General features: G+C 44.6%; 2 protein-coding genes and 1 long non-coding RNA gene across 18 annotated transcripts in view; 1 reads left to right on the top strand and 2 right to left on the bottom strand.

Annotated features, from left to right (window-relative positions):
- Positions 1 to 1,540, bottom strand: part of Tom1 (target of myb1 membrane trafficking protein) — a 33,947-nt gene extending 32,407 nt beyond the window's left edge. For 7 of the 8 annotated variants that reach the window (XM_087594789.1, XM_087594790.1, XM_087594792.1 and 4 more), the window contains exon 1: positions 1,418 to 1,518. Coding sequence is in view for 2 of the 8 variants with exons in the window: in XM_087594788.1 (XP_087450914.1) it covers positions 1,418 to 1,469 (52 nt within the window). In the remaining 6 variants the exon portion in view is untranslated. 8 annotated transcript variants of the gene reach the window in all.
- On the top strand, positions 1,274 to 18,347 carry LOC102556139 (uncharacterized). Of its 5 annotated transcripts, XR_015643536.1 has the most exons (6): positions 1,816 to 1,998; positions 5,480 to 5,569; positions 6,213 to 6,486; positions 10,715 to 10,800; positions 15,988 to 16,237; positions 17,643 to 18,347. It is a non-coding gene; the product is annotated as an uncharacterized LOC102556139 (long non-coding RNA). The 5 variants fall into 5 exon arrangements; XR_015643535.1 differs by lacking the exons at positions 5,480 to 5,569; positions 6,213 to 6,486 and adding an exon at positions 1,274 to 1,506 and having other exon boundaries at positions 1,899 to 1,998; XR_015643538.1 differs by lacking the exon at positions 5,480 to 5,569.
- Positions 3,478 to 25,809, bottom strand: part of Hmgxb4 (HMG-box containing 4) — a 38,644-nt gene continuing 16,312 nt past the window's right edge. For all 5 annotated transcript variants that reach the window (NM_001415031.1, NM_001415032.1, NM_001415030.1 and 2 more), the window contains 6 exon segments: positions 3,478 to 5,433; positions 5,849 to 5,971; positions 10,700 to 10,869; positions 11,509 to 11,614; positions 12,868 to 12,932; positions 14,676 to 14,757. In NM_001415031.1, coding sequence (NP_001401960.1) covers positions 5,389 to 5,433; positions 5,849 to 5,971; positions 10,700 to 10,869; positions 11,509 to 11,614; positions 12,868 to 12,932; positions 14,676 to 14,757 — 591 coding nt within the window. In that variant the 3' untranslated portion in view covers positions 3,478 to 5,388.

The raw sequence follows: 25,809 nt of genomic DNA, 5'->3' as shown, positions 1-25,809 counted from the left end.
CTCCTGGGTGTAGGATTACAGATGTGAGCCACCGCTTCTGGTGGGAGGTTTCGAAACGTGTGCTCTCCCAGCCAACTGCAAAGAACATGACTGGGAACCCTACACCTGCCCATCTGAGTCTTGGATCGGTCCAACCTATTCTGACATGAACCCCAAGGCAGAGAGGGTCCAGCAGTGAGATTTAATCAGCGCTCCAAGGTACTGATGTAGCAGCACTCTTATCCAGGAGTATTTTTTGCCCGAGGCAGGCAAACTTTCAGGGCAGGAAGAGATGCTGAGCTTTGAACTGAACGGCATCTTAAACCCAAATGAGCTTATCCAGGTCTCTGGACTTTCAGGCTGGCTTTGAAGGCCAGACTAATTTGCCTTTGTCTTTACATAAGACATCTGAGAAGAGGGCTGCCTTCTCTTTCCGGGTCTCAAACAACGATTTATGGTGGGGTTTTTGTGAAGCACCTGGGCTCCAGGCGCCAGAGTTCCCTGCAGAGAACTGTTGAGAACCTCAAAAGAGCCACTAACAGCTGCAGTGGTGGTTACAACACAGCTGGACTAACGACTTCGGGGAAGCCTTGGCTTTCAGATCCAGCCTTCCCAGGCTGGATCAACGGCGAAAAAAAACCATCAAAAATAATTTCACAATGCGGTCAGATAAAGGGGATGTGTGTCACGCCCAGACCACCCATTCCTGGGTAAATGTCGCCAGCTGGCCTTCGCCCGAGAGTAGATGCTGGGCGCCGGCATCTTCCCATGGGCTCCAGCTTCAGTAGGCGGTACCTCGTTGACAATGACAGGCGTTAGCCATGTGCCAGGAAACATCCTCAGTGCCTCGCGCTTATTAATGCATTTAATGATCAAAGAAGTCCAGCAAGGCCATGGCATGATCCTTAAACTATGGGCGAGGACCATCAAGGAGGCGACGTCACATAAACCCGAGTCTCCCGACCATGGGGACAGAGGCGCGGCCGAACCTAGATACCCTGGCGTCTCGGAATGTGAGCGGCGGGTGACGCGGCGAATGACCCAGGCGCCGCCAGCCCGGGAGAGGCTCTAAGCCTGCGCGCGCCCAGCGGTGGCGCGGCCCAACGCCTTCTCACCACAGCAGTCCCTTTAACCCAAACTTTCTCCCTCTACTCTGGACCCCAGCACGCACACATTGGCTGAGCCACATCCGCCCAGAACTGTCTCCTTCTCCTGCCTATTGGTTACATCAAGCATCAATCCCCATATAAGAATTCCGATTGGTCTGTGCTCTTGTCAATCAGGTGGGAGTCACAGGGTAGGCGGAGCCCAGAGCGCCGCGCCAGCCTCGCAGCCTAGCCTCCCTCCTCCCAGCCCTGACTGTGGACTCCGACAGGTCCCAGGGCCGAGGCCAGAGCGGCACACAGGGGCGGGACTGCACGCGGCTCCCGGGACTCACCGATCCGCTGTCCCACGGGAGAACTGAACGGGTTTCCCAGGAGAAAGTCCATTGCCGCGGCTACCACTGCCACCAGCTCCCAGAATCAGGTGACAGCAACCGCCGGCGCCGCCGACCCGTCACGTGACCCGCTGGCCGGCCCGCGGGGAGGTGCCGGCAGGCGGGGGCTCTGGGGCGCAGCCACGAGCCCCGCCCCCTACCGGGCTGCCCCTCGGCAGTGGCTGACGCCACACCAGGGCGGGGCCTGGGAGAGCTGGCTCCTAAGCCACGCCCCCGAAACTTCTATGTGCGCCGCAGTGGAGCCTAGAAGTCTTCACATCCGGAAACTGGGTCTCTGGCCAAGGAAAGACCTGGGTCAGGTTACGCAAGATAACGAAAATATTAGCGTCTTAGCCTTTAGTCTTGGGGACCAAGCCCTAAGGACGATAGCCTCCTGTCCAAGTCGGACTCGAAATTTCTATTTGATGTCTCCCTGCTCCAGGAGCCACTCGTTTGTGGCCAAAGAGGAGGCAAGGACCTGGGTTTGTGCTCCTTTGAGACAGAGAATGAACTGAACATACTGTGGCAAGTTCCTTTACCTGGTAAGCCACCTCATCCACCTTGGCTCTTGGGAAACCAGAAAAGTGCTTTTTCTTTACCTGTTCCCCTCATCTGTAAAGGTGGTGGTGGGACGACCAATATCCATAATGTAATGCTTTCAGAGTATTGAGATGACATGAAAATCACTCAACAGGCATTCCGCGATGGTTGCTTCTTCCTTGCTGTATCTTTGTATTATGTTTTTAATTTTTTTTAGATTTATTTATTTATGTATGAGTACGCACTGTTGCTGTCTTCAGACACACCAGAAGAGGGCACTGGCCCATCACAGATGGTTGTGAGCCACCAGGTGGTTGCTGGAAATTGAACTCAGGACCTCTGGAAGAGCAGTCATTGCTCTTATCCTCTGAGCCACCTCTCCAGTGCCAGGCATTATGTTTTAAATTTGTAATTTTTAAAAATCCTGTATGTGTCAGATCGAAACTTACGAGGAATTGATTCTTTCACATTTAATCTCTTGAGATTAAACAAGTACCGTGGGACATCTCACTTCCTCTCTTCCATTTTTGGCAGGGCTGGGGCTCATCCTAGGACCTTGTCACATTAAAAGCCAATGCTCTGCATCCCGTTTTTTTGGACACAGTCTCCCAAGGCTGGTTTCAAACTCAGATCTCAGGGGTGTTGGAATTAAAGGTGTATGTACATTACAACATGCAGCCTTTAATATTATTCGTGTTTTGCTACTTATGATTTTTAACATCTTGTATTTCCATTAACTTTTTCCTTAGCCATGAAAGGCCAAATTTCCATATTTCAGTGTTCATAGTATTAGCACACATTCACGTCAGGCCACATGGCTGTAGACTCAGAGACAAGGAGGTGACATCACATCCCCATTTTTTTTTAAATAGACAAGACTCTGGAAAGATCCTGGGATATGAACTACTTTTTAGCATAGGATTTTCATGCAACCCTGACAAAGATTGATGGATACTTCTTGATGTAGGCCAATAACATATTGTATATGGTTTCATCTGCCAAGCACTAGAGCCACACTTATCCGATTCTCTCCTTTTATAATATAAGAAAGTGATATTTGAGAGCCTTTACATATAAGGTGTGTTCAACCTGAGACACAGGGCTGCATGGCTCAGGATCGATAGGAATGTGGTAACTTGGCCTTTATTTCAGGTTTTGGTTTAAAAACTTTAAAATTTTAATTATGTTTGGTGTGTACCTCTGTGTGGGTGTATGCACTTGTGTGCCTGTGCCTAAGGAGGCCACAGAGGGTGACTGATCCTCTGGGACTGGACTTACATTCGGTTGAATGAATGCTGGGATCTAACTTGGGTCCTTTCCAAGAGCAGGAAATAGTCATAACCAATGAACCATCTCTTCAACCCCCCCCACCCCCCGCCCTTTTAGAGAAATGCTAGGGTAGAGTAGAGTGAATGACAGGTTTTACAATTTTATAGCAACTATGACTAGCCCAATTAGGGAAAAGACAGCTAAGACTGGACTATAAATATTAAAAATGAGATCTTTAATATAAGTACAAAATTTTGTTTCTTTATACAACTGTAATAGGATTTGGATCAAACCACTAGGATTTATTTAAAAAACAAAATAAAACAATGATATAAAAACAGCAAGAAGGCCTGAATCCAAAGTTTTTCCTCTAATAGTACCAAATACCACAAGGTACAGATTATTATACAAATGTGTACAAATCTTTAATACAAATACAACAGGGCTAGGCTTCAGAGGAAAACAAACACGAAAAAGCCCGTTCTCCTCAGGAGTTCACAACTGTCTGTAGCAAGGGCAATGGAGGACTGGCTGCTTCCTAAACGATACATGCCTTCCTTGGCCTCTCCTGGGTGCCGTTCCTCACAGCAAACTTCTGCAGGTTCAAAGGAGGTTCTGACATGTTAACTCAAATTTAAATTTCTGCTTTGCTTGATTTCAGTTCCCACATATTCCTGTTCCTGTCTCCATTTCTCAGATTACATCTCAGCACTGCTCTGAGCTGAGATGGGGACAGAGCCTCCAGAACTCCTGTGAGAAGCTCGGCCGTGACAGCAGTCGGGCTATGGGAAGGTGTTACCTAGGATGCCAGCTGGCTACATGGTCCCCAGAGGTTTACAGTGATGCTGCCATGTTCTTCCAGGCCAGAGGAAGAAAGCTTGGCTAACTCACCACATTTCCAAACAACCCTGGAGTGTTGAGATATCTTCTCTCTGATGGGAAGCAGGCCTGGTTCTTTGGGAATAAGGGCAGTTAGAATGGTGCCATTCCTTTCTATTTCACTTTCCTAACATTATTGAGGGCCATGAAGTTCCTTTCTGAGTCACAACACCTAAACATATGGACGACTTGAGGCTTTTAGACAGACATTAAGAAATGACAAATCTGTATGCTCCACATGTTCCTGCTGCTGGAGGCTTGTTTTTAAATTATATGTACAGAAATTTACAGGATAAATTAAAATCTAAGAAATTCTAAAGAGTTAAATACACATAATTAAAATATACACTCAAACACACATATAGATAACCCTACTGAGAACCAAGGACTTCTCTGTGGTCCAGCTCCGTGTGGAATGCAGAGCACAAAGTACCCACCAGGGGAACCAGAGCTGAACCAAGAGCCACCAGGCAGCTAAGCTGCAGAATCTCTCGGGAGTTGGTGGGCACCCAATGCCGCCAGTGAAAGACGGCAGCTTTGTGTTTTGTACACCAAGCCTTGCTGGCCAGACAAGCAGGTTCAACAGGTGGCACCAACAGCTTTGGTTTCTCCAAGGTATTTATTTTTCTGTGGCCAAGAATCACACACTGAGGCTATAGATGGTGCCCACGACTCTGTGGTACTGTGGGTACAATAAAACTGGAGACACAGATACCTCTTTAGCAGGAACGGGAATGAGTCCCCTACTCAGTCCACCTAAGCTCCACCTCCCCCAGATTATCCCATGTTGGAAAGTCTGTAGTCAGCTGGCCTCCTCCCATGATCTTCACTACACTTCTGATTCTAAGACAGGTAAGGCAAATGGTCAGCGATGGGTCTGCAGGCAAACCCAAGCTTGGAAAAAAAATCACATTTTAGCATTTTACAAGGAGATACATATGGCACCCAGAATAAGCCCCTAGTCCCCAAATTACACTGATTTTTTTAAGGCAGATTTTTTTTTCACAAAAAAATAATTCCAAGCCCACATTCATGCCAAAGTTTCCTTTTAGCTAAACCTTTGCCATTTCATAAAATTATTAAAAGCAAAGTAGTTATAATCCTATGTATATACTATACATTATATATGTATATATAGATATAAAAATTTAAAACCTACACCCAGAGGTCAGTGGAAGATCTGGAACAGTCATATATACATAAACGAAGGGGTAGACAGTCTTCTGTCCCAGGCTTCTTGGAGGTCACAGTCCGGGCATGATGTATGCAATGTTGTCCAGCGTGTTTGACTGCAAACAAGGAGAAAGGGCTCAACCGCGGGACACCTCATTGCAGTTCCTGAGACGCGTCATGCTCAGGGGAGAGATGGGAAAGAAATGGACCAGACACACCAGCAATGCTGCTGTCAGCTGCTGCCCTCACGGGGTGAGTAGGACTACTCTCTCCAAAGTACTGTTCGGGAACGGCATGTTTTCTAGTTTCCCTGAGACCATGCAGTTGATAACACAGTGTCACGTGCCGTGGACAGTATGTAATGATTGATAACACAGTGTCACGTGCCGTGGACAGTATGTAATAGGAGCGCCATGGCCTCATGAGTGGTGGCTGGCAGTGCTCACTGAGGTAAGGCTTTCTGGCTCCCAAAGGCTCCAGCCCTCAAAAGTTAAGGGAAATCACCACCCCCATCACAACAACAACACTCACCAAGACCTGTTTAGGACAGCCATTCAGTTCAGGTAGTTGTGTGGTCAGGCATGCCAAAGGGCCAAGAGCACAGATAATGGAGTCCAGGAGCACTGACAAGCTTCCGGACACTGCTACCATGCCCTGCAAGAAAAGCAGACGACTAAGTCACACGCAGTCGCTCTTCTGTTCAACTCTCTTTTATGTCCTCTCAATAACACACAGTAACAGACAGCAGTGTGGGTAGACAGCAGAGGATCTGTGAGAGGCTGGGCCCCCAGGCTACTGGAATTCACTCCCATGTAAGATCTCAATAACCATTTGTGTGTGTGGCTTGTACACTGCACTGCTGTTGTACGTTCTCCCCAATACTCGTCTCTTACAGTCGCTACATGAAATACATGTGCTCAGAAGGCCAACAGGGACTCTAATCACCCTCCCTACTCAAAAACTCCCCTGAAGCTCCCGAGCAGGAACTACAAATACCTCAGTGTCCACCAAGACATCTGGCGTTGACATTTCGTCTCGTCTTCCTACCTTATGTGCTGTATGCCTCCGCCTCAACAGTTAAGCAGGAAGAGTCATCTTGAGACCTGTTTAAAGTAGGGCTGGGAGCCTAAAGCCTCAATGGACCTCTGCAAAAGACTCCAGGGTAACAGGCATGTGCTGTCTCTGTTCGAAACTTTTCTCTCTAGTTCTCTAACCCACACCCTTCCTTCTAGGCCTTTGGCTTCCCTAAGCTGGCACACTGCTCACTCTTTCTCTCACTGAGTCAGGCCCCTAGCAGTAGGACTACAGTTCCATGTACAATGCCTAGGTGACACTCTGTAACAGTCTTGTAGTTACGAAGAGCAGCACAGGAGAGCTGCTCCGGGAGGGGAAGGACAGTTTGGCTCTATTTTTGGTACTGAAAGTTGTGTAAATTTGTGATAACGAGGCTCGGATATTCAATGTCTACATTAATGAACTATGTAAATCAGTATTCTCAGTGTGGTATGCATGTTAGGTGACATATATTTGAACTTCAACTATTTTAAGTTACATATCTACTAGGCTGTGTATTAGATAAAAGCCAAGGGACTGGAGAGATGGTTCAGGAATTAAGAGTACAGGCTGCTCTTCTAGAAGATTTGGGCTTGATTCCCAGCACCCACATGGTAGTTCCCCCCCCCCCCCCCCCCGGAGCTGGGGACCGAACCCAGGGCCTTGCACTTCCTAGGTAAGCGCTCTACCACTGAGCTAAATCCCCAGCCCCCCACATGGTAGTTCTTAACTACCTGTGCCTCCAGCTTCAAGGAAATGGATGCCTTCCTTTGGCCTCCAATGGACACTGCATTTTTGTACTACTCACTGGTACACTATGTACTGTGTGTGTATGTGTGCGTACACACAAACATACAATGAGAAACAACTGCTAATGGGCTTGAAGTTACTTTCTAGAGTAACAAAAATGACTTAGAGATAGTTATGGGTCCAAAACTGTGAAGCGTATTAAAAGCCACCAATCCTGCATTGCTGTAAAAGGGTGAATGTCTTGGCACATGAAATGTTTTATTAAGGCTGGTACAAATGGTAAGGGCTAACCGACTGTGCAAACTCTCCCTGTCTGGTTATGGCACCACTCCTTAAATGCAGTTTCCCCTTTTGGTTATGGTACCACCCTTCAATGCAGTTTCCCGTTCTGTGATGGTTGCTCAGGATTTGGAGGCAGGACGGGGTTTGCTACTATTTGTTCTTATGTATTGCTATTGCTGCTGCTTTCAAATTCGTGATCCTCCTGCCTTCCCCTCTTCATTTCTAGAGTTACAGATGTGCTCACTGCTCAGCCTCAATTCCCATCTGAACTGCATGTGCTGTGGGAATAGCATGATGTAACCTCGTCCGTGCCGCATGGCTATCTGCTTGTATCTGTATCTGCATGGGCTGTAGCTGTCGTAGCCACCTCAGGTACCAGGTCAACACCGAGGCATCGCTATTCCTGAAGAGGCCGGCCCTGTGCTTTTAGACATGCAGCTGAGTGTCTGGAGCCTGTGCTGTAACACAGACTCTCGAATCAGCTCTTATATGTGTGTGTAAGCTGTCAATCACATAAAACTGCCTTTCAAATTAGACTGCAAAAGCATCCGAAGACAGCAAATAGACACTTAGATTTTTCCACAAGTTCTTGGAATAATCTCCTAAGGAACTCAAAAGTTTCTGCCAAATGAAAAAGAACTATTTGGGAAAATGTGGACAATGAATGGTGCATAAAGCTTTAATTTTCAACTCTTAAGGAAATATAATAATAGTTAAATGCAAAAATACAATAAAGATTGCAGGTTATTTTATTCTGAAAATACTTTTACCCATCTAGGTATTTGAATATGTTTAAGAATGCATTTTTTTCAACACCTGCTGCCTTTTTAGAAACCAGCCAAAGAACTCAGATACAGATGCAACACCTGTGGCTTTTGCCATTTTGTCTGTGGAATGACAATTTAGGTTTTGCATAAAAAACAAGTCATTAGCCTTTATATTTCTACACTGTCTAACTTAAAATGTCTTCAGTGGCATACATTAACTTTCTGCTGAGAAGTCTCCCAGCTGAGAACTGAGCTGCCCCAGCACTGAGTTAGCTGAGGGGCAGAAGCGTCAGAAGTGAATTAAAGCTCAGAAGTATAGACTCCTGTCAGGTACACAGCATTGTACAACCTACATGCACAGAACAGGTCCATTTACTGTCTGCATCCTTTTCTTCCTTTGACTTTAATTAAACAACACCAAAAGACTGTGTGTCTGTGGCCCAAGTTTGTGCGTGGTTAAAGAGGGCCTTTGGATGCCCTGACACTGGTGCTAGGGACAGCTGCAGGCCACCACACGGCTGTGGGGCTAAATCTGTGACGTTGGAGAGCAGCTGTGCCTTTCCCCACCCCACTTTCTTTTTCTCTTTCAGTTTTTTGAAACTCTATGTAGCCTGGCTGCCCTAGAATTATGTAGAAGCTGCCTTGAACTCAGAGACCTGCCTGCCTCTGCCTCCCAAGTGCTGGGATTTAGATTTAAGGTGAACATACATCTTTCATCTTTTGAGATTGTAATACAATCACCCCCCCTTCCTCCCACCAAACCCTCCCAAGTTCCCCTCCGTTCTCTTTCAAATTCATGGCCTTTTAAAAGTCATTAACTGTTGTTATGCATATGGGGGGTAGTGCTTTTCTCCTAAACACATAAATATAACCTATTCAGTGTAGGTGACGTCATTATACAGGTAAGGGCTGGTACAAGTTAGGTCAAGGCCACGATTGAACAGGACAGGGGCAAAGCTTTTGCAAGGCACAGAGAAGGGGAAGGAGGAAGAGAAGGTGGAGACAGAGAATGACCCATATCTGGGTGGTCTTGAATTGCCAAGGTAGCTGGGATGGATTTCTGTAGGCAAATTTATCTCATCTAGGTAGGCGGCTTATATCTTTATCAATTGGTTGTGGGTTCACTGTGAGGTTGTATTGTGGATTGAGAATTTAATATGTAAATCTGATTGATAAATTACAGTTTATTGACTCATGATTTCACTGATTGTTGTGAATGTGAGCGGAGTCCATGGCAGGGAGCCGTGATAGGCCAGCCCACGCCTGGACTTCTCAAGCCCTGATTTTACCCGGTAGTTGGGACCAGAGGGTTTGAGGCTAGCAGAGAGTCTCTGGGAGAGATACTAATCAGAGATAAATTATGGTTAGTTCCATTTGGCCCCACGGGCGCTGGAACTAACACTAGAAAGCAGCGTGGCAAGGTGCTGCACTGGAACAAACAGCCCCCGTACCACCCGAGTTAGAGTACTTGGGGGCAGTGTGGAGCGGCTGAGAGAAAGACACCCACAGTGCCAGGCGGCCCCACGGTTGCGGGCATTGGCATGGGATAAGAGGTTTAAAGGTTTTTGAATATTTACCACAACAGTTCAGTTTGTATGTTATTGGTCTATTTTCAGAGCTGACCCGTTAGTGTTAAGATATCCAATTGGTATGCTTGTCCCTGGGAAGACTTTCTTCTGCTCTCAGCAGTCCTTAGGTACCTGTAGTTTTTGGTGTAGGTTGAGCCCTGTGAGCTTTTCCACAGCACAAAGGTAGGGTCTCACTATATGGCCCCGGTTGACCTTACACTTGAGATCATCCTCCTGCTTCTGGCTTCTGAATGCTGTGATTTTCAGAGAATTTTGGGACCTCTTCTCTCTGTATAATCTTGTCTGACATTTCAAACTACACAAAATGCACTAAACAATTCTGCTTTTAGAAAGTACCAGGGTGTTCACTAAGATTTTCATGGCATTTTAATTTACTTGGGTTTACTTATTTTATTTGTTTTTGAGACAGCATTTCAGTGTATAATCCAGGTTGATCTTGAACTTGCAGGAAATCTGTTTCAGTCTCAGTTCTGGGATTAGGGGGCTGAGCTAACTTTTTTTTTTAACATTAATTTGTAGGTCTTTTTAAAAGATTTATTTATTTTATGTGAGTCCACTGTTGCTCTCTTCAAACTTACTAGAAGAGGACATCCAACCCTATTACAGATGGTTGTGAGCCGCCATGTGGTTGCTGGGATTTGAACTCAGGACCTGTGGAAGAGCAGTCAGTGCTCTAACCACTGAGCCATCTCTCCAGCCCTCTGCTGAATTTTTAAAACCTAGCGACAGGTATCTTGACTTCTTTCAGCAACACTGTTTCTACTGAATGGTATAACCATAATGTCTGAGAACGGATGGACAGACTTGCAAATCTTTAGAAATTTTTTAGCGCACTGTGGGTTCCATGGCATAACTTTAGGTAAAGTAGTGGCTTGTTAAACGAACACACGGATCTAAATAATATAAGAAACAGGAGCCCTGCTGATGAGCGCTGTGCTCACCTCTGTCTCCTGCAGGCGGTGTCCAATGAGGCTGAGGGACTCTCCCAGCAACTGGAGATGAGCGGCGACATCAATGGGCTCGGTTTCAGGAGCTTTGGCTGGTGAGGCTGGCAAAAGCATTGTGGTCGGTGGGGACTTCTTTTGGGGTGAAAGTATTCCCACAGAAGAAGCTGAGAAGAGAGGATGGAAATTTACCTATGGCCTTCAGTGTCACAGTAATGACTATTTTCCCTCTTGAAACTGTAGCATCAGCTACCCTATCCACATGTGTGCAGTTCCCACAAAGGTCAGGAGAGGGCAGCGGAGCCCCAGGAACTGGAGTTATAGCCTGCTGTGAACAAGTCAGAGGCTGGGATTTGAACCCTAGTCCTTTGCAAGAACAGCTAATGCGCTCAACAGCTGAGCCGTTTCTCCAGCCCTAGCTGTGGTCATTAAAAGGCTGTGAGAAAAACAAAAACACATCATGTGTGCACGTGTGACTGGGAATGCACACGACACACAAAGGTTCTAACACTCACTCTCTGGGTCTCAGTGGAGTCTAGACTTGTCTATTTGCTGTACTGCTCAGGCTGGCTTGAACTTGCTGCTCTCCTGTTTGCTGGATTACGCGGAGGCGGAAGGCCCAGTCTTTGCCTTAGATTCTGGATCCTTACAGTCAACTCCATGACTTCTTAGTTTCTAAATCTGAACTACTTTTATGCAGCCTGCCACATTCAGTAATACTTAGTTAGACATCAAGGCCCACTTCTATTATAAGCTGCTTGCTCTCCCAACCTTCTAGCAAAGCAGAAGAGACAAGTGTCTGCTACCTCTGACTTTCATGGTGCCTTCTGCACTGGACGCTTTTCTTTTCACAGTTGTGGCTTCAGCTTTGTTCTGTTTGTGCTGCAGATACTGAGCCTTTTGCTTCCAGATCTGCAACAGATCACAGAGAGTTAAACAGATCTGCAACAGATCACAGAGTTAAAACAGGTCTGCAACAGATCACGGGGAGTTAAACAGGCAAAAGAGGAAACAAAGGGAGCAAGGAGCCAGGAGAAGGTTGGAGAGGGGGCAAATAGTAACTTTGGATTGTGGCTTCACTACAGTGGCTTCAAGGCTGATGAGCTGATATCTTAAATGCAGGGCTACAAGCATCCACTCTCAGTGCTAAGGGTCAAGTCTCAGTACTGTTGAAATACTTTAAGGTTAAATGTACATTATACAGTGGAAAACCTAATAATGTCCTGTGCCTAACCTTCCTCTCTACCTGCCTGGTAATGGAAAACAGCAAGCTATCAACAACCATCTGGGTAGAAAAGAGCTATCTATCTAAAAAAGCCATTCTTTAAATGATGATAATCTTCAAAAGAATGATAATTCTTGTGGTTTGAATATGCTTGGCCCATGGGAAGTGGCACTATTAGGAGGTGTGGCCTCATGGGAGGAAGTGTCACTGTGTAGGCAGGCTTTGAAGTAGGGCTCAAGCCCACCCAACGCAGAAGATAGTCTCCTCCTGGCTGCTTCCAGATCAAGGTGTGGACCCATGGCTTCTCCAGCTCCATGCCGGCCAGTTGCTATGCTTTCTGACATGTTGATAATGGACTGAACCTCTGAAACTGTAAGCCAGCCCCAATTAAATGTTTGTCTTTATAAGAGTTACCTTGGTCATAGTGACTTCCTGGCAATGAATCCTAAGACACCATAACTACCACTTACACTGGCTGGGATGTGACTGCACGAATCACGTAACTGTCTGTCTGTGACTTTTCTTTTTGTTTTTTTAAGACAGATTTGAGATCAATCATATTAGTTTTTCATAGAGTAGACCTCTAATGGAGATGAGAATGGAGATCCAGAGTCTGGCTAAAGGAATCTGATGGCTTTTCTTATCTAGAAGGTGATGCTCTCCAGTTCCTAATACTATGCCTGACTGGCGCTGCAACTTTAGATTTTTTCTTTTAGAAATATTTTAATCAACTCGGATCTTTTTACTTTATTTAAGTCTGGCTTGGGGACAAAAGGTAGACAACAGTAGAAAAAGTCAGTCTCCTCATAGCAAGAACAGTCTGACAACGACAGTGGCCATGTCCTCTACTAACCACTGCTACTGCTTCTTTCTCACTGTTTGAGGGTTGTGTGACTGGCAGGTAAAACAAAATGAAAACTACGTAATGAAATATACTTACCAGTTTGTCTTTTTCTGGCAACTGCTTCCATACTTCAGCCAATTTTTTACTAAGTTCCCCAAAATCTGATATAAAAGAGTTAAAAGAAGAAACAAACAAACAAAACAGAACTGTAAGAAAATAGAAGTCTGGGGAAGCAGACACTAGAAAAGGGATTGGTGGAACAAATTTCTTTTTTTTTTCTTTTTTCATCTACTGAGAGAGGGTCTCTCTGTACAGCCCTGGCCTTGGTCTCAGACTCAAGAGATCCATCTGCCTCTGCCTCCTCAGCGCTGGGATTAAAGGCTGTCACACCATGCCTGGCAATGCCTAATGTTTCACAGCACCTTTGTAGAGTGGAAAGCCATTTTCTACATAAACCCAAGGAGACTGTGGCATAAAGTGAACTGTGTAAGGTTGCTCATCTAAGTGCTTACACAGACAAGAACCAACACAGGGAGTTCAGGGAAAAGGCTGTGCTCTTGGAAAGAGCGTGCATGTTTGCATGTGCATGTGCAAGGATGCCCAGGATGCCCATGCTCTTTCATTTGTTTCTTTTTTCTTTTTTTTTAAACTGGGGAATCTTTTTTTTTTTTTTTTAAAGATTTATTTATTTTATTTATATGAGTACATTGTAGCTGTCTTCAGACAAACCAGAAGAGGGCATCAGATTTCATTACAGATGGTTGTGAGCTACCATGTGGTTGCTGGGAATTGAACTCAGGACCCCTGGAAGAGCAGTCAGTGCTCTAACCACTGAGCTATCCAGTCCCCTTTCATTTGTTTCCTTTGAGACAAGATCTTGCTGTACAGCCCTGGTTGGTCTGAAACCTGTGATCTTCTTAGGTTAGTCTTCCCAGCCCAGAGGTTACTTTATACTTTCCTCTTTTATGGTTAAGAAATACGCACTAGGAAGATGGCTCTATGGTATAGTACTTGTCATGTAACTCCAACAATCTGAATTCAGATTCTCCAAAACTGTAAATGCAAAATTTTACAAGAATGTAAAAGTCAGTTGTGGCAGTGCACGACTAGAATCTTAGCACTGCAGAAATACAAGGAACCTTGGAGTTCACTAGCCCTCTAGGCCAGAATAGATGAGTTCTAGGCTAAATGAGAGACCCTGCCTCAAAAAGTAAGATGAAGCTCTGAGAGTAAAGATACTGACCACTAAGCTTGATGAACCCAAGTTTGATCACACACATGGTTTGGAGAACTCAATCTTACACATTATCTTCTGACCGCCATTGACATGCATGTGCACACGCAGACAAAATAATACATAAAATTCAACAAAAAATAAGGAAGAGCTAGACACAGTGGTGCACCTTTAATCCCAGGCAGGGAGAGGCAGGTGGCTCTGTGAGTTCAAGAACAGCCTGATCTACACAGGAAGTTAGTTCTAGAATGGCCAGAGCTATATAATAGAAAACAAAACCAAACAAAATTCTAATAATAAAAATGAGGAGAGCAATTGATGGAGGTAACACACACACAGACACACAGACACACAGACACACACACACTGACACACACACACACACACACACACACACACACACACACACACACACACACACACACGGTAAACTAAAGGATGTGCAGAACTCAGGAAATACACTTGTCTTTTGTTTGAGCCTCAGTTGTGGCCGCAGCCTCAGCCTCAGCCTTCCTGGGACTATGGGCCACTGCAGCTGGTTTCAATTTGTATTCTAATGCTATAGGGGGAAGGTGCCCAGTGATCAAATAATCAAATGCCCTGCTTCAGAGAGTAGAAAGTAAAAACAAAACAAAAAAACCAAAAACCCCAAACTCAGAAAGGTTCTTACCTATACCTGGATGGTCAGCCACAATGGTTACCCGGTATTCCTTACAGAATACCTGGTAGGCAGACATGTTCTTCTTTTTCGGCTAGTGCCACAAAGAAAATAGAAGAAGGCAAAAGTTGATTAGGACACGAGTAGTACATTTTCAACATTCTCCAGTCACAGAAGAGTTCCAGCTATGAGCAGCCTCCCTGAAGAGGATAACTTAATTTTTAATCCATGTTACCTATTACTCAGGTTAATTATCAGATCTAACTTTGGAGGTAAAGACCACATGCTAAAACATCTATGAATACCTTCTTTCATATGTAAAAATCCCATGTTGCATATTTCTTTAAGCATCAAGTACTAACAAGATCTCCACCCTCTTTGGAGGAGACTAATTCATGCTGGAGAATCAAAATCACATGACTTCCTTTTCTTTCTCTTTCTTTTCTATTTAGGCTTTTCCAGATAGGGTTTCTCTGTTTAGTCCTGGCTGTCCTGGAACTCTGTAGATAGGGGCTTATGTCTAAGGGCTCCACCTGCCTCTGCCCCTACAGTGCTGGAATTAAAGGGGAGTGCCACCACTGCCCAGTGTTTTCAGTCTAGCTTTTCTCAACAAAACACCATGGAAACCTGACAGAAACTCAAAACCAAATGAAAGAATAACGGAAACCAACCAACCAAAACCCTCTCCACTTTCTTCATGTAGAAGCTTCAAACTATGGTGATCTGCTTTGCCTTAAGGGTCAGAGTCAGACTTGTGACTAAAACGCAAGTAACAACATCCCCGCCCCCACTCCGTGTCACTTCACAGAGCTGCTGGTTTGAGCAGGGAAAGCTTTCTGCCTTGCTCATCAACACTTACCTGAACTAACCGTGTGTTCACACCAGTCTATCTTCACCTATTTGCACGCTAACCCTTCTCCCATCCAGATAATTTGTACAAGTCTGTACATTACCCGATCTCCCCTCCTGCATGATCTATCTCATTGCTAATTCCTCAGTATTTAGCAGAACATTAGAAAGAATATGAATACGGGAACTTTCCCCCTCACTGGGCCATACCACAGGCCTTGCAATAGGGATTCTAACCTCTAACAGTGCTGTCTAAACACAGGGCAATAGTTACTTTCCCCCTTGCCTCAAAACCACGTAGAGTTTAAGATAAAGTACCTTCATAAAATTAATCATAATTTTTGGTCAATGTCCGAAGTCATATATTGAATTCCCGTGTTAGAGAGGACTTTATTCATTATAAATAGCAAACAAACTGGTATTTATCAAATAATTATACTGGGTAATGGTTTAGTAAAATGAGCTTGAATCTCAGATCCTTCAGGAAGAAGATCAACTGTGGGGAACATGTGGAACTTTGCCTCTGAAGGCCCACCACCATCTTATCCAGCTGTGCTGTCTACTACATGGCTGGTCTTGAGTAAGCACACAAAAAACAGACAGCTTTTCTTACACGTTGCAGTAAAAGTATTTGTACCAGAGTGGGGTGTTTCACACAATCCCAGGACTCAGCAGACGGAGGGCAGGAGGACCGACAGGAGGACCGACGTGCTCTCCAGACTGAGGTGCGTATTTTACATATCAAAGCGGACCTGTCCTCTAGGTTCTCCCAGCATTCCTCATTCCCCACCTGGCATACCCTGCCCCCAACCCTGAACTTCCCAGTCCCTGGGCTGCCCATTCCCAGAGGCTCCTTCCTATAGAATCCAGACATTTTGCACCCCCCTTTTCTCTGTGCATACACCCCTTTCTCTTTTTCTCCCCCCCCCACCTTTCCCCATGGTGACTCCCGTAGCCCCGGTCCTTGGGGCCAGCGAACTTGCCTGCCTGAGAGCAGCTTCCCAAAAACTTTGCCTTTAATATGATCGGATCTGGTTTAAATTGGTTCATTTCACCAATGGCAGATAAATAACCTATCACATATAATCTAATCTGTCTTAAACTGGCTCACTTTACCGGCATAGAAATAATCTATCAATAGGATATATATTTGACACAATAATGCAGAATTTGAAGGTCGGTGGTAGTGCATGATTTTAATGCTAGCACTGGGAAGAAAGAAGTTGGTGAATCACCAAGTCCAGGCCAGCCTGATTTACAGAGTGACAGCCAGGGCTACACAGAAAAACCCTGTCTTTAAACACCAAAACAACAACTGGCAGAATTTGGAGACTAACAGGATCTAAACAAACTAAGCACCAGGTACACAAATGTCTTCATGTTCCTGAGTTTAGTTTCTTTAAATAAAACGTAGACGTCTGATGTGACAGCCCACTGGAAGAGCACTGGTCAGGCATGCAAAGACATTCTGTACCATTCGGGAATGCAAAGGTGGGGTCAGTCAAATGATTTATCTAAATCAAGGCAAGTCATTTCTCATGTCACGCGTATCATTCCACAGAGAAAGCTCTGCATCTTCTGGGCTTGAACGCCAGACTGACTGTGCCCAGGTTGTCATGAAGACCAGAGCCCACGGGGAATGGTTGGCTGATGGGCGCTGTCATGTTTAATAATACACGACTGCTAGGTTACTCCCCAGACCTCTGACTACACCGACAGCTAAGGTTAACACTAAGAAACAGACCTCTAGACGCAGTTTCTAACAACTAGTTCAGCACTAGACGTGAGCACACAGATGTAATCGGTTACTTCCTCACCTAAACTCACCACTCTATGATCCAACTGTAATCACGCATTCTTGTTCCTTCTGCTCCACAAAAAGCTCATCTTAGAGAATGTTTATGTTGTTAACTCATGCTGTTATCTCTTTTGTAAACTTATAAGCTACAAGAAACCCACTCAGACCAAATAGACTACACCCAGATAAGTACGTCTGCCTAAGGTTCCCACTTATTACCTATTCCAAAGGGGATTCCTCTGGGTTTCAAATGTACACATAAGAAAATTTTCTTTTCTCCCAAATGCAATTACTCTTATTCTCTACCTATAATAAATATATATGTGTTTCAGCATCTTGTCAAGTCCAGGCACTTACTACACCCAGGACAGCTCCAGAGAAGTGACCTCCAGATGTTCAACCTCCTCACAGACGCAGACACTTCTATTGGACCTGTTCTTCCTGACCTCTCCTCAGATGGTTCCACAGACCCCGGACAACAAGGAAACAGCCACTCTCCTTAGACTGGACAAACACCCCAGACCCACTTTTCCAGGTTCCCTAGAGACACGTGTCGCCAAGACAAGCAGGAAGCAGTCAAAGACCACGACCGCCCTATTCCTGCTCCACATTCATCTTTCTAATTTCTTTTTTAATTAAACCCAAACGGGGGATGTTAGCATTCTGTCTAAGCTCCACCCCACAGTTACCTGGCAACAGCCAGGTGTGCCCGACACTCTAAAAGGGGCTGCTGGCCCCTCCTCACTCTCTTGCTCTTCCCCTCTTCCCCCTTTGTCCCTTCTCTCCCCATTCCCCTCCCCCTCCCCTCCACGTGCTCATGGCCCGCCTCTACTTCTCTCTTCTACTCTTCTCTCTCTCTGCCCTGCTACCCTCTTAACTCCCTCGAGATGCCCCACATAAACTCTATTCTATACTATTCTATTCTATACCATCGTGTGCTGGTTCCTGGGGGAAGGGGTGCCTCAAGCATGGACCCCCCACATCTCTACAGAACATAATCCCCCTTTATCTTCTATAAATACAACATCCACACTTCAGCAAGTGCTCTGTGACGTTGTTTTTGTGATAGGAGGAATTCTAAGATGTCTTCCAAGGCTTTCTGGTGTGCCTTACATCTGTCCTTTTGTGAACAAGGTGCTAAATAAGAAAGGTACTGGTTCCTGTCTATTGTATCACAGGGCGGAGGAGACTGTGCATACAGAATGAGATCTGAATCTATCAATCAGAAGGAAGGTTTTCCTGAATAAGGAAGGCCTGCTTTCTCAGGTGAGCCCTTAAAACACTCTGGAGGCAGAGGCAAGCAGACCTCTGTGAGTTCCAGCCAGGCCAGTAGGAGCTACACAGTGAGACTTGGTCCCAAAACACAAAACAAAACAACAACAAAAGAAGACAAACCTACCAAGTTATTTAGTAGCTATGACAAACTGAATCAAAGTTTGTATACAGAGGTAAGAGACCCAGAAGAACCATCACGGTCCTCAAAGAATATCCAATGGGCATCCCTTACCACAGTACTGACTGGCACAAGAACATTTAAGCACAGCAGAGAGCCCAGATCTACAGCAATGCATGCACTCAAATGATCTCTGCCAAAGGAACAAAGGGAACACAACAGAGAAGAGACCCTATTTAAATGGAACTAGATAGTCACAAGGTGGTGGAAAATGTCATCACTACAACAACAAGACCTTGACACAGACTTTATACCCTTCAAGATAATTATCTCAAAATGGGCTTACATAAAATACTAAAGGGCCAGCAAGATGGCTAGGGTGGGGGTAAAGGTACTTGCTGTCAATCCTGAGGACCTGAATTTGATCTTGGAGCCCACTTGATGGGAGGAAAAAAACAATTCCTGCAAGTTATCCTCACACATACACACCTGACAAATGCACCCCCCACCCCCAAGAACTGTAAGATAACACAGCAGAGAACCTCCATGACCTGGGATATTTTAGATAAGATACTAAATGTTTAAGCCCCACCAGAAAGAACTTACACGTGGGACTTCCTTAAAATAAAATTAATCTGGGTATGTATGGTACATGCCTGAATTCAAACTTGTGCAGCAAAGGCAGAAAGATCAGGGGTTGAAGGCCAGCCTCAGCTTTTAAAAGAGACTAACTGGTTCTGCAAATGGCACTGTTAGAAGAATGAGTCCACAGACTAGGAAAAGCACTTGCATAAGACCTACCTGATCAGGTACTGTTACCCAAATCAACAAGAAAATAATACAAACTGAGAGAAAGCTAAAAGACACCTTGTCAGGAAAGATAAGCTGACAGTACACATACACAAATGAAAAAATTCATATCATCAGAGAAGCATGCCTTAAATACTGAGGTACCATTCAGAAAACTGGCCACACACGCTGCTCCGAGGACGTGGAAGGACAGTAGCTCTCGGTTGGTGGAGGTTTGAAATAACCTTTCCAGGTCCTCTAGTAACTCTGGCCACCTACGAAGGAGGAAGCTGCGGACAGAAAGAGCTAAGAACAAAGGAGATGCCTTTACAGACTGGAGGGGAGGAGGGCTCCAAACTCAGAGGGAGGGGTCTGTTTAGCATAACAGTACAGTTACTAGCTAGGAGATTCTATTGCTCCACCTTGCCTGCAGCTGCCCCGCTAAAACTTTAGCTGATTAGGGAGGGTACTAGATGGATTCAAGGTGTGGCCGGATATCCACTCTAAGGACAGTAAAGTTGTCACAAACTAAATGCACTTCATTGCACAGTCAGTCCTTCATGCCTCTCGGTATATGCTCACTGTAACTGAGAACGTCTCTCCACATAAAATAGACACATGGGGGTTGGGGATTTAGCTCAGTGGTAGAGCGCTTGCCTAGCAAGCGCAAGGCCCTGGGTTCTGTCCCCAGCTCCGAAAAAAAAGGAAAAAAAAAAAGACACATGGATTTCTACAGAAGCTTGATTCTCAACTGTATAAGCTGGTGGTGAACAAACGAACTGTGGTTCAACCTGACAACAGAACACTACTTAGAGCAGAGAAGACCAGAGACAAATTAACATTTTAACCGGAAAAGGCCACCTACAAATGATACTAATTATGTGGCACTCTTAAGAAGGCAAAATATGAAGGAAAAAAAGTGTGAGGTGAACAGGTGAAGAACTGTTTTTAGGGTAGTTTAAAGTACCTTGTGATACACTACAGTAAGAGACAGCATTTTCCATACTTGTATAATGGATACCAGTGAAAACCTACGTATACTATAGACTTGGAGAGATAAAGAAGTCTGAGTTTAGGTTCATCATGGGAACATTATTGGGTGTTGATACTGGAGAAGGCCAGGCAGGCATGTGTGAGACAGAGACGGGGAATATATGAAAAATGCCTGTATTTTTTTTCTCACTCTCACTGTGACCTAAAAAAAAAAAAAAAAAAAAAAAAAATTAGGCCTTAGCACTTAGCAGGCCTGGAACTTAATCCACCTGCCTCTGCCTCCAGAGGGCTGGTGTACCACCATGCTTTGCTTAAAACTTTAAAAATTTTGCTCTATGAAAATAGTTGAAAAGTTTCCTTCCAGGTGTGGTGCAAGTACAAGTATTGCTAGTTCAAGGCCAGCCTAAGCAACATAGGAAACTATCAAAGAAACTAAGAGTATAAAACAAAAACAATAAAACAAACAAACAAAAAAAACCCCCACAAACCATGGCAAAATATCAGATGTAAAAGAATAACATTAGTGGGCTGGAGAGATGGCTCAGCGGTTAAGAGCACTGACTGCTCTTCCAGAGGTCCTGAGTTCAATTCCCAGCACCCACATGGTGGCTCACAACCATCTGTAATGAGATCTGATGCCCTCTTCTGGTGTGTCTGAAGACAGCTACAGTGTACTTATATATAATAAATGAATAAATCTTTAAAAAATAACATTAAAATGGGATGTCAGAGGGAAAATAGATGTTCTATGGATTCTACAGCTACAGGAAACTGAATGCCAACAAGTGGAGGAAGCCTCATGAGAATGCCATCAGCTGACCATGACTATAGTCTTGTGAGGTCCAACATACAGGACCAGGAGGAGCTACTCAGGCTTGCACTCTACAGAACTGGGTGCCAACTCACGGCTGCTGTTCTAAGCCACCACGTTATGATGCAGAAGTAATTGACTAGTTCTCTTCATTCCCTTCATACATTTAAAATAGAAGCTGTGGCATCCTGGCAGCTAACACAAACTGTTCTAAAGGGAGAAACGGTGGTAGGAGAGGGCTGAGGGACAAAACAGGGAAGCCCCAGATTTAGAAAATTCATTTAAATAATAAAGGTCCCTTGGGAGGTGTTACAGTCCTCAGAATTTGGGAGACAAAGGCAGGCAGTTTTAATTCAGTGAGTGTAGGCCAGCCTGATCTAGTACTGAGTCCCAGGCCAGCCCAGACTGTCTCAAAAGTACATATATAAGCACACCTGGGAGCCCTCACATTCCTCTGACCAGGGAAGCAGGTAGGACGACTATACATCTTCCCATCCCTCAGGCTCTTCACAACCAGGCCCAGTCTCATTTTCAGCTCTCCAGGAGTCCACCAGTGCAGTCCCTGCCCCCCATTGCTAGTAGATCCCATAGACCATTGCCCCAGCCTCCCTTTTCCCTCTCATTGTTTTATTCCAGCCCCGCTCTGACCAGGGACACTGAGGGAACACACAGCTTTCCTCCTTTCTGTAGATGCCCCCTCCCCTCCTGATTCCTAATTCTCAGCTCCCAGTAGCCAGGAATGTTTTAGATGGACCGCCCAGTGGCCACACCTATCAGGACCCTAGGGGAATTTCCTACAGGGCTATTCACAGCCACTACACTTTCTTAAGAACCAGAGAGGAAACCAAGGAACACTCTCCACCCAATACAAGACTAGACATCAGCACCTAGAATTACAATTTTCCCAAACCCAGAAGACCGGATGCCAGCATAAAAACACAGTTACAGTCAGGACTATTTAAATCATCAAAATCAGAAATAAAAAAGAAGGACATATAGTCCACAGTGAAATAGAAGTAGTCATTAAAAGCCTCCCAACTGCTGATTGTGGTGATCTTTAATCCCAGCACTTGGGAGGCAAAAGTAGGCCTCTTTGATTTCAAGACCAGTCTGGTCTAAAAGCAAGTCCCAGGACAGCCTGGGCTGTTAAACTGAGAAACTCATTTTCAAAAAACAAAATAAAACAATTTTCCCAATCAAAAAAGCCCAGGGTCAGATGGTTTTAGTCAATATAAAACAAATTGGAAATTTTATATAAACAAATTGGAAAGACAAAAGCCCTATGATTGTATCACAGATGTAGAAAAGGCCTTTAACAACACCCAAGAAATACCCCACCCCTGATAAAAATCCTGGAGAGATTAGGGATACAGGGAATGTGCCTTAATATAATAAAGGCAATTTACTGTAAGTCTACAACCAACATTAACTGAAGTGGAGAAAAACTCAAAGCAATTCCACTAAAATCAGGAACAAGGCAAGGCTGTCCACTTTCTCCAAACCTATTCAATAGAGTACTTAAAGATTTAGCTAAAGCAATGAGACAACCTAAGAATATCAAAGGGAAACATAGTGGAAAGGAAAGAGTTAAAGTATCTTTACTAGCAGATGATATGGTAGTATACATAAGTGACCCTAAAAATTTCACTAGGGATCTCTTAGAGCTGATTAAAAAAAAAAAAAATCAGCAATGTGTCTGGATACAAGATTAACTAAAACAATTACTAATCCTGCTAATACAGAGTAGTACAAATGGCAATGGACCGAGAAAGAAACCAGGGAAGCAACGCCTTTCACAATAGCCACAAATCACATAAAATATCTTGGGGTAGCTCTAACCATGCGAGTGAAAGACTTGTATGATGAATCTTCAAGTCTTTGAAGAAAAAAATGAAGATATCAAAAGAAGGATGCTGGGGATTTAGCTCAGTGGTAGAGCGCTTACCTAGGAAGCACAAGGCCCTGGGTTCGGTCCCCAGCTCCGAAAAAAAGAACCAAAAAAAAAAAAAAAAAGAAGGAAAGATCTCCCACACTCATTTGTTGACAGGACTAATACAGCAAAACTGGCCATGCTACCAAAAGCAACCTACACATTCAATGCAATCCCCATCAAATTACAACACGATTCTTCACAGGGCTTGAAAGGCCAATTCTCATTCTCTGTCTCTGTCCCTGTCCCTCTCTCTCTCACTTAAACACACACACACACACACATACACACATACACACACACACACACACACACACACACACACACACACCCAGAACACAGAATAGGTAAACAATACTGACTAATCAAAAAAAACTGGGAGGCATCGCTATGATAAAAAAAATCATCACAATGGAATCAAATTGTATAAAGACCCCTACATTAATCCTTGGATACCTGATTTCTGATAAGAGTTCAGAAATACAAACTGAAATAAAAGATAGCATCTTCAACAAATAATGCTGGTTAAACTGGCAGCTGCATGTAGAAGAATCCAAACAGATCGATACTTATCACTCTTCACAAGATTCCAAATCCACCAAAGACCTCAACACAGAACCACGAGACTGAACCTGAGAAGAGCGAGTGAGGATGGCCTTGTATGCACCGGTAATGAAGACGGCTTTCTGCACAGAAAGCACAGACACTAAGGCCAGCAGTGAGTAAGTGGGACCTCATCAAGGTGAGAAGCTTCTACATGGGAAAGGATCCCATCATTCTGACATAGAGGCAGCATCCAGAATGGGAAAAGATTTTGACCAACTACACATCCAATAGAAAGCAAATATCCAAAATACATAAAGAACTAAAACACAAATCAAGAAAACAAATAACCCAATTAAAAAAATGGAATACAGATCTAAATAAGAATTCACAAACGCGGGGTTGGGGATTTAGCTCAGTGGTAGCGCTTGTCTAGCAAGCACAAGGCCCTGCGTTCAGTCCTCAGCTCCAAAAAAAAAAAAAAGAAAAAAGAAAAAAAAAGAATTCACAAATGGTAGAAAAACACTTAAAAGAAATGTTCAACCAATATCCTTAGCCATCAGAAACATGCAAACCAAAATTACTTTTAGATTTCATCTTCTACCTGTCAGAATGGCTACGATGAGTAAAACAAGTGGCAGTCTGTGCTGGTGATGTGGAGTAAGGGGACACTCATGCATGGCTAGTGCATGAGTGCACACACTTGTACAGCCACTGTGGAAATGCGTGCTGCGGCTTTAGGAAGATGGGAATAGACCCACGTCAAGATTCAGCAACACACACAGGATACTTCATCCTACCACAGAGGCACTGTTCAACTATGTTCACTGCTGATAGCCAGAAACTGGAAACAAGCTAGACGTCCCTCGACAAAAAAGAACCAATAAAGAAAATGTGGTACAGTGGAGCATTACTCGGCCACTGAAGAAAGTGGCATCATGAAATTCACAGGTAAAGGGATGGAAATCGAGAAAACAAATCATCTTTTTTTTTTTAGAATTGTTTATTTTATGTATATGAGTAGTACACTGTAGCTGTCCTCAGACACACCATAAGAGGGTGTCGGATCCCATTACAGATGGTTGTGAGCCACCATGTGGTTGCTGGGAACTGAACTCAGGACCTCTGGAAGAGCAGTCAGTGCTCTTAACCACTGAGCCATCTCTCCAGCCCAAAACAAACCATCCTGAGCGAGGAAATCCAGACCCACAAAGACAAATAAGGTAATGTATTCACTTGCATGTGCTATGATAACCAAGCTACCACTCAGGTTAGGGAGCTGAGGTACAGATAGAATGATTAGGAAAGGGAAATAAAATAAACAATTATGGATGGAAGGATGGGGGCTGGAATGAGAGGCTTAGGTGGGGAGGATGAAAGAAAGAGGGGGATGAGGGACGGAATACAGAGGGAGACATCTAAAATTCAGGGCAATTTGAGTGGTATGATGGAAACCTAATACAGTAGAAGCTTCCCAACACACACACACACACACACACACACACACACACACACACACACACCACACACACATACACACACCACACACACACACCACACACACACACACACACACACACACACACACACACACACACACACACACACACGAAAACAAACAAAAAACCCTGATCTATATGAAACTGCCAATGGGAAAACAGAGTCCCAACTTGCCATCTCATTTCCAAATGAAGCTGTTGGTCAAAGGGGTCAAAGGAAACCCCAAACAACCCAACTGTTACTGAGACTGTAGGCTGCTCTCCACAGAATGACAGGGCCCACTGCTGAGTACGACACACGCATAGCTCATTGAACAAGAAGAAGGTGGGGGTTGGGGATTTAGCTGGGGTTGGGGATTTAGCTCAGTGGTAGAGCGCTTGCCTAGCAAGCGCAAGGCCCTGGGTTGGGTCCCCAGCTCCGAAAAAAAAGAAAAAAGAAAAAAAAAAAAAAGAAGAAGGTGAACTGGGGCCCACATGGAGCCTTCAACCATACACTGTCGTGTCTTTGATACAGGAAGGTATTGTGGATGGTCGACCCATC

The sequence above is a fragment of the Rattus norvegicus genome, chromosome 19 (genome assembly GCF_021556685.1).
Source record: "Rattus norvegicus strain SHRSP/BbbUtx chromosome 19, alternate assembly SHRSP_T2T, whole genome shotgun sequence".
NCBI classification, from domain to species: domain Eukaryota; kingdom Metazoa; phylum Chordata; class Mammalia; order Rodentia; family Muridae; genus Rattus; species Rattus norvegicus.
Note: the sequence above shows the minus strand (reverse complement) of the source record. Positions and strands in the feature narration are given on the sequence as shown.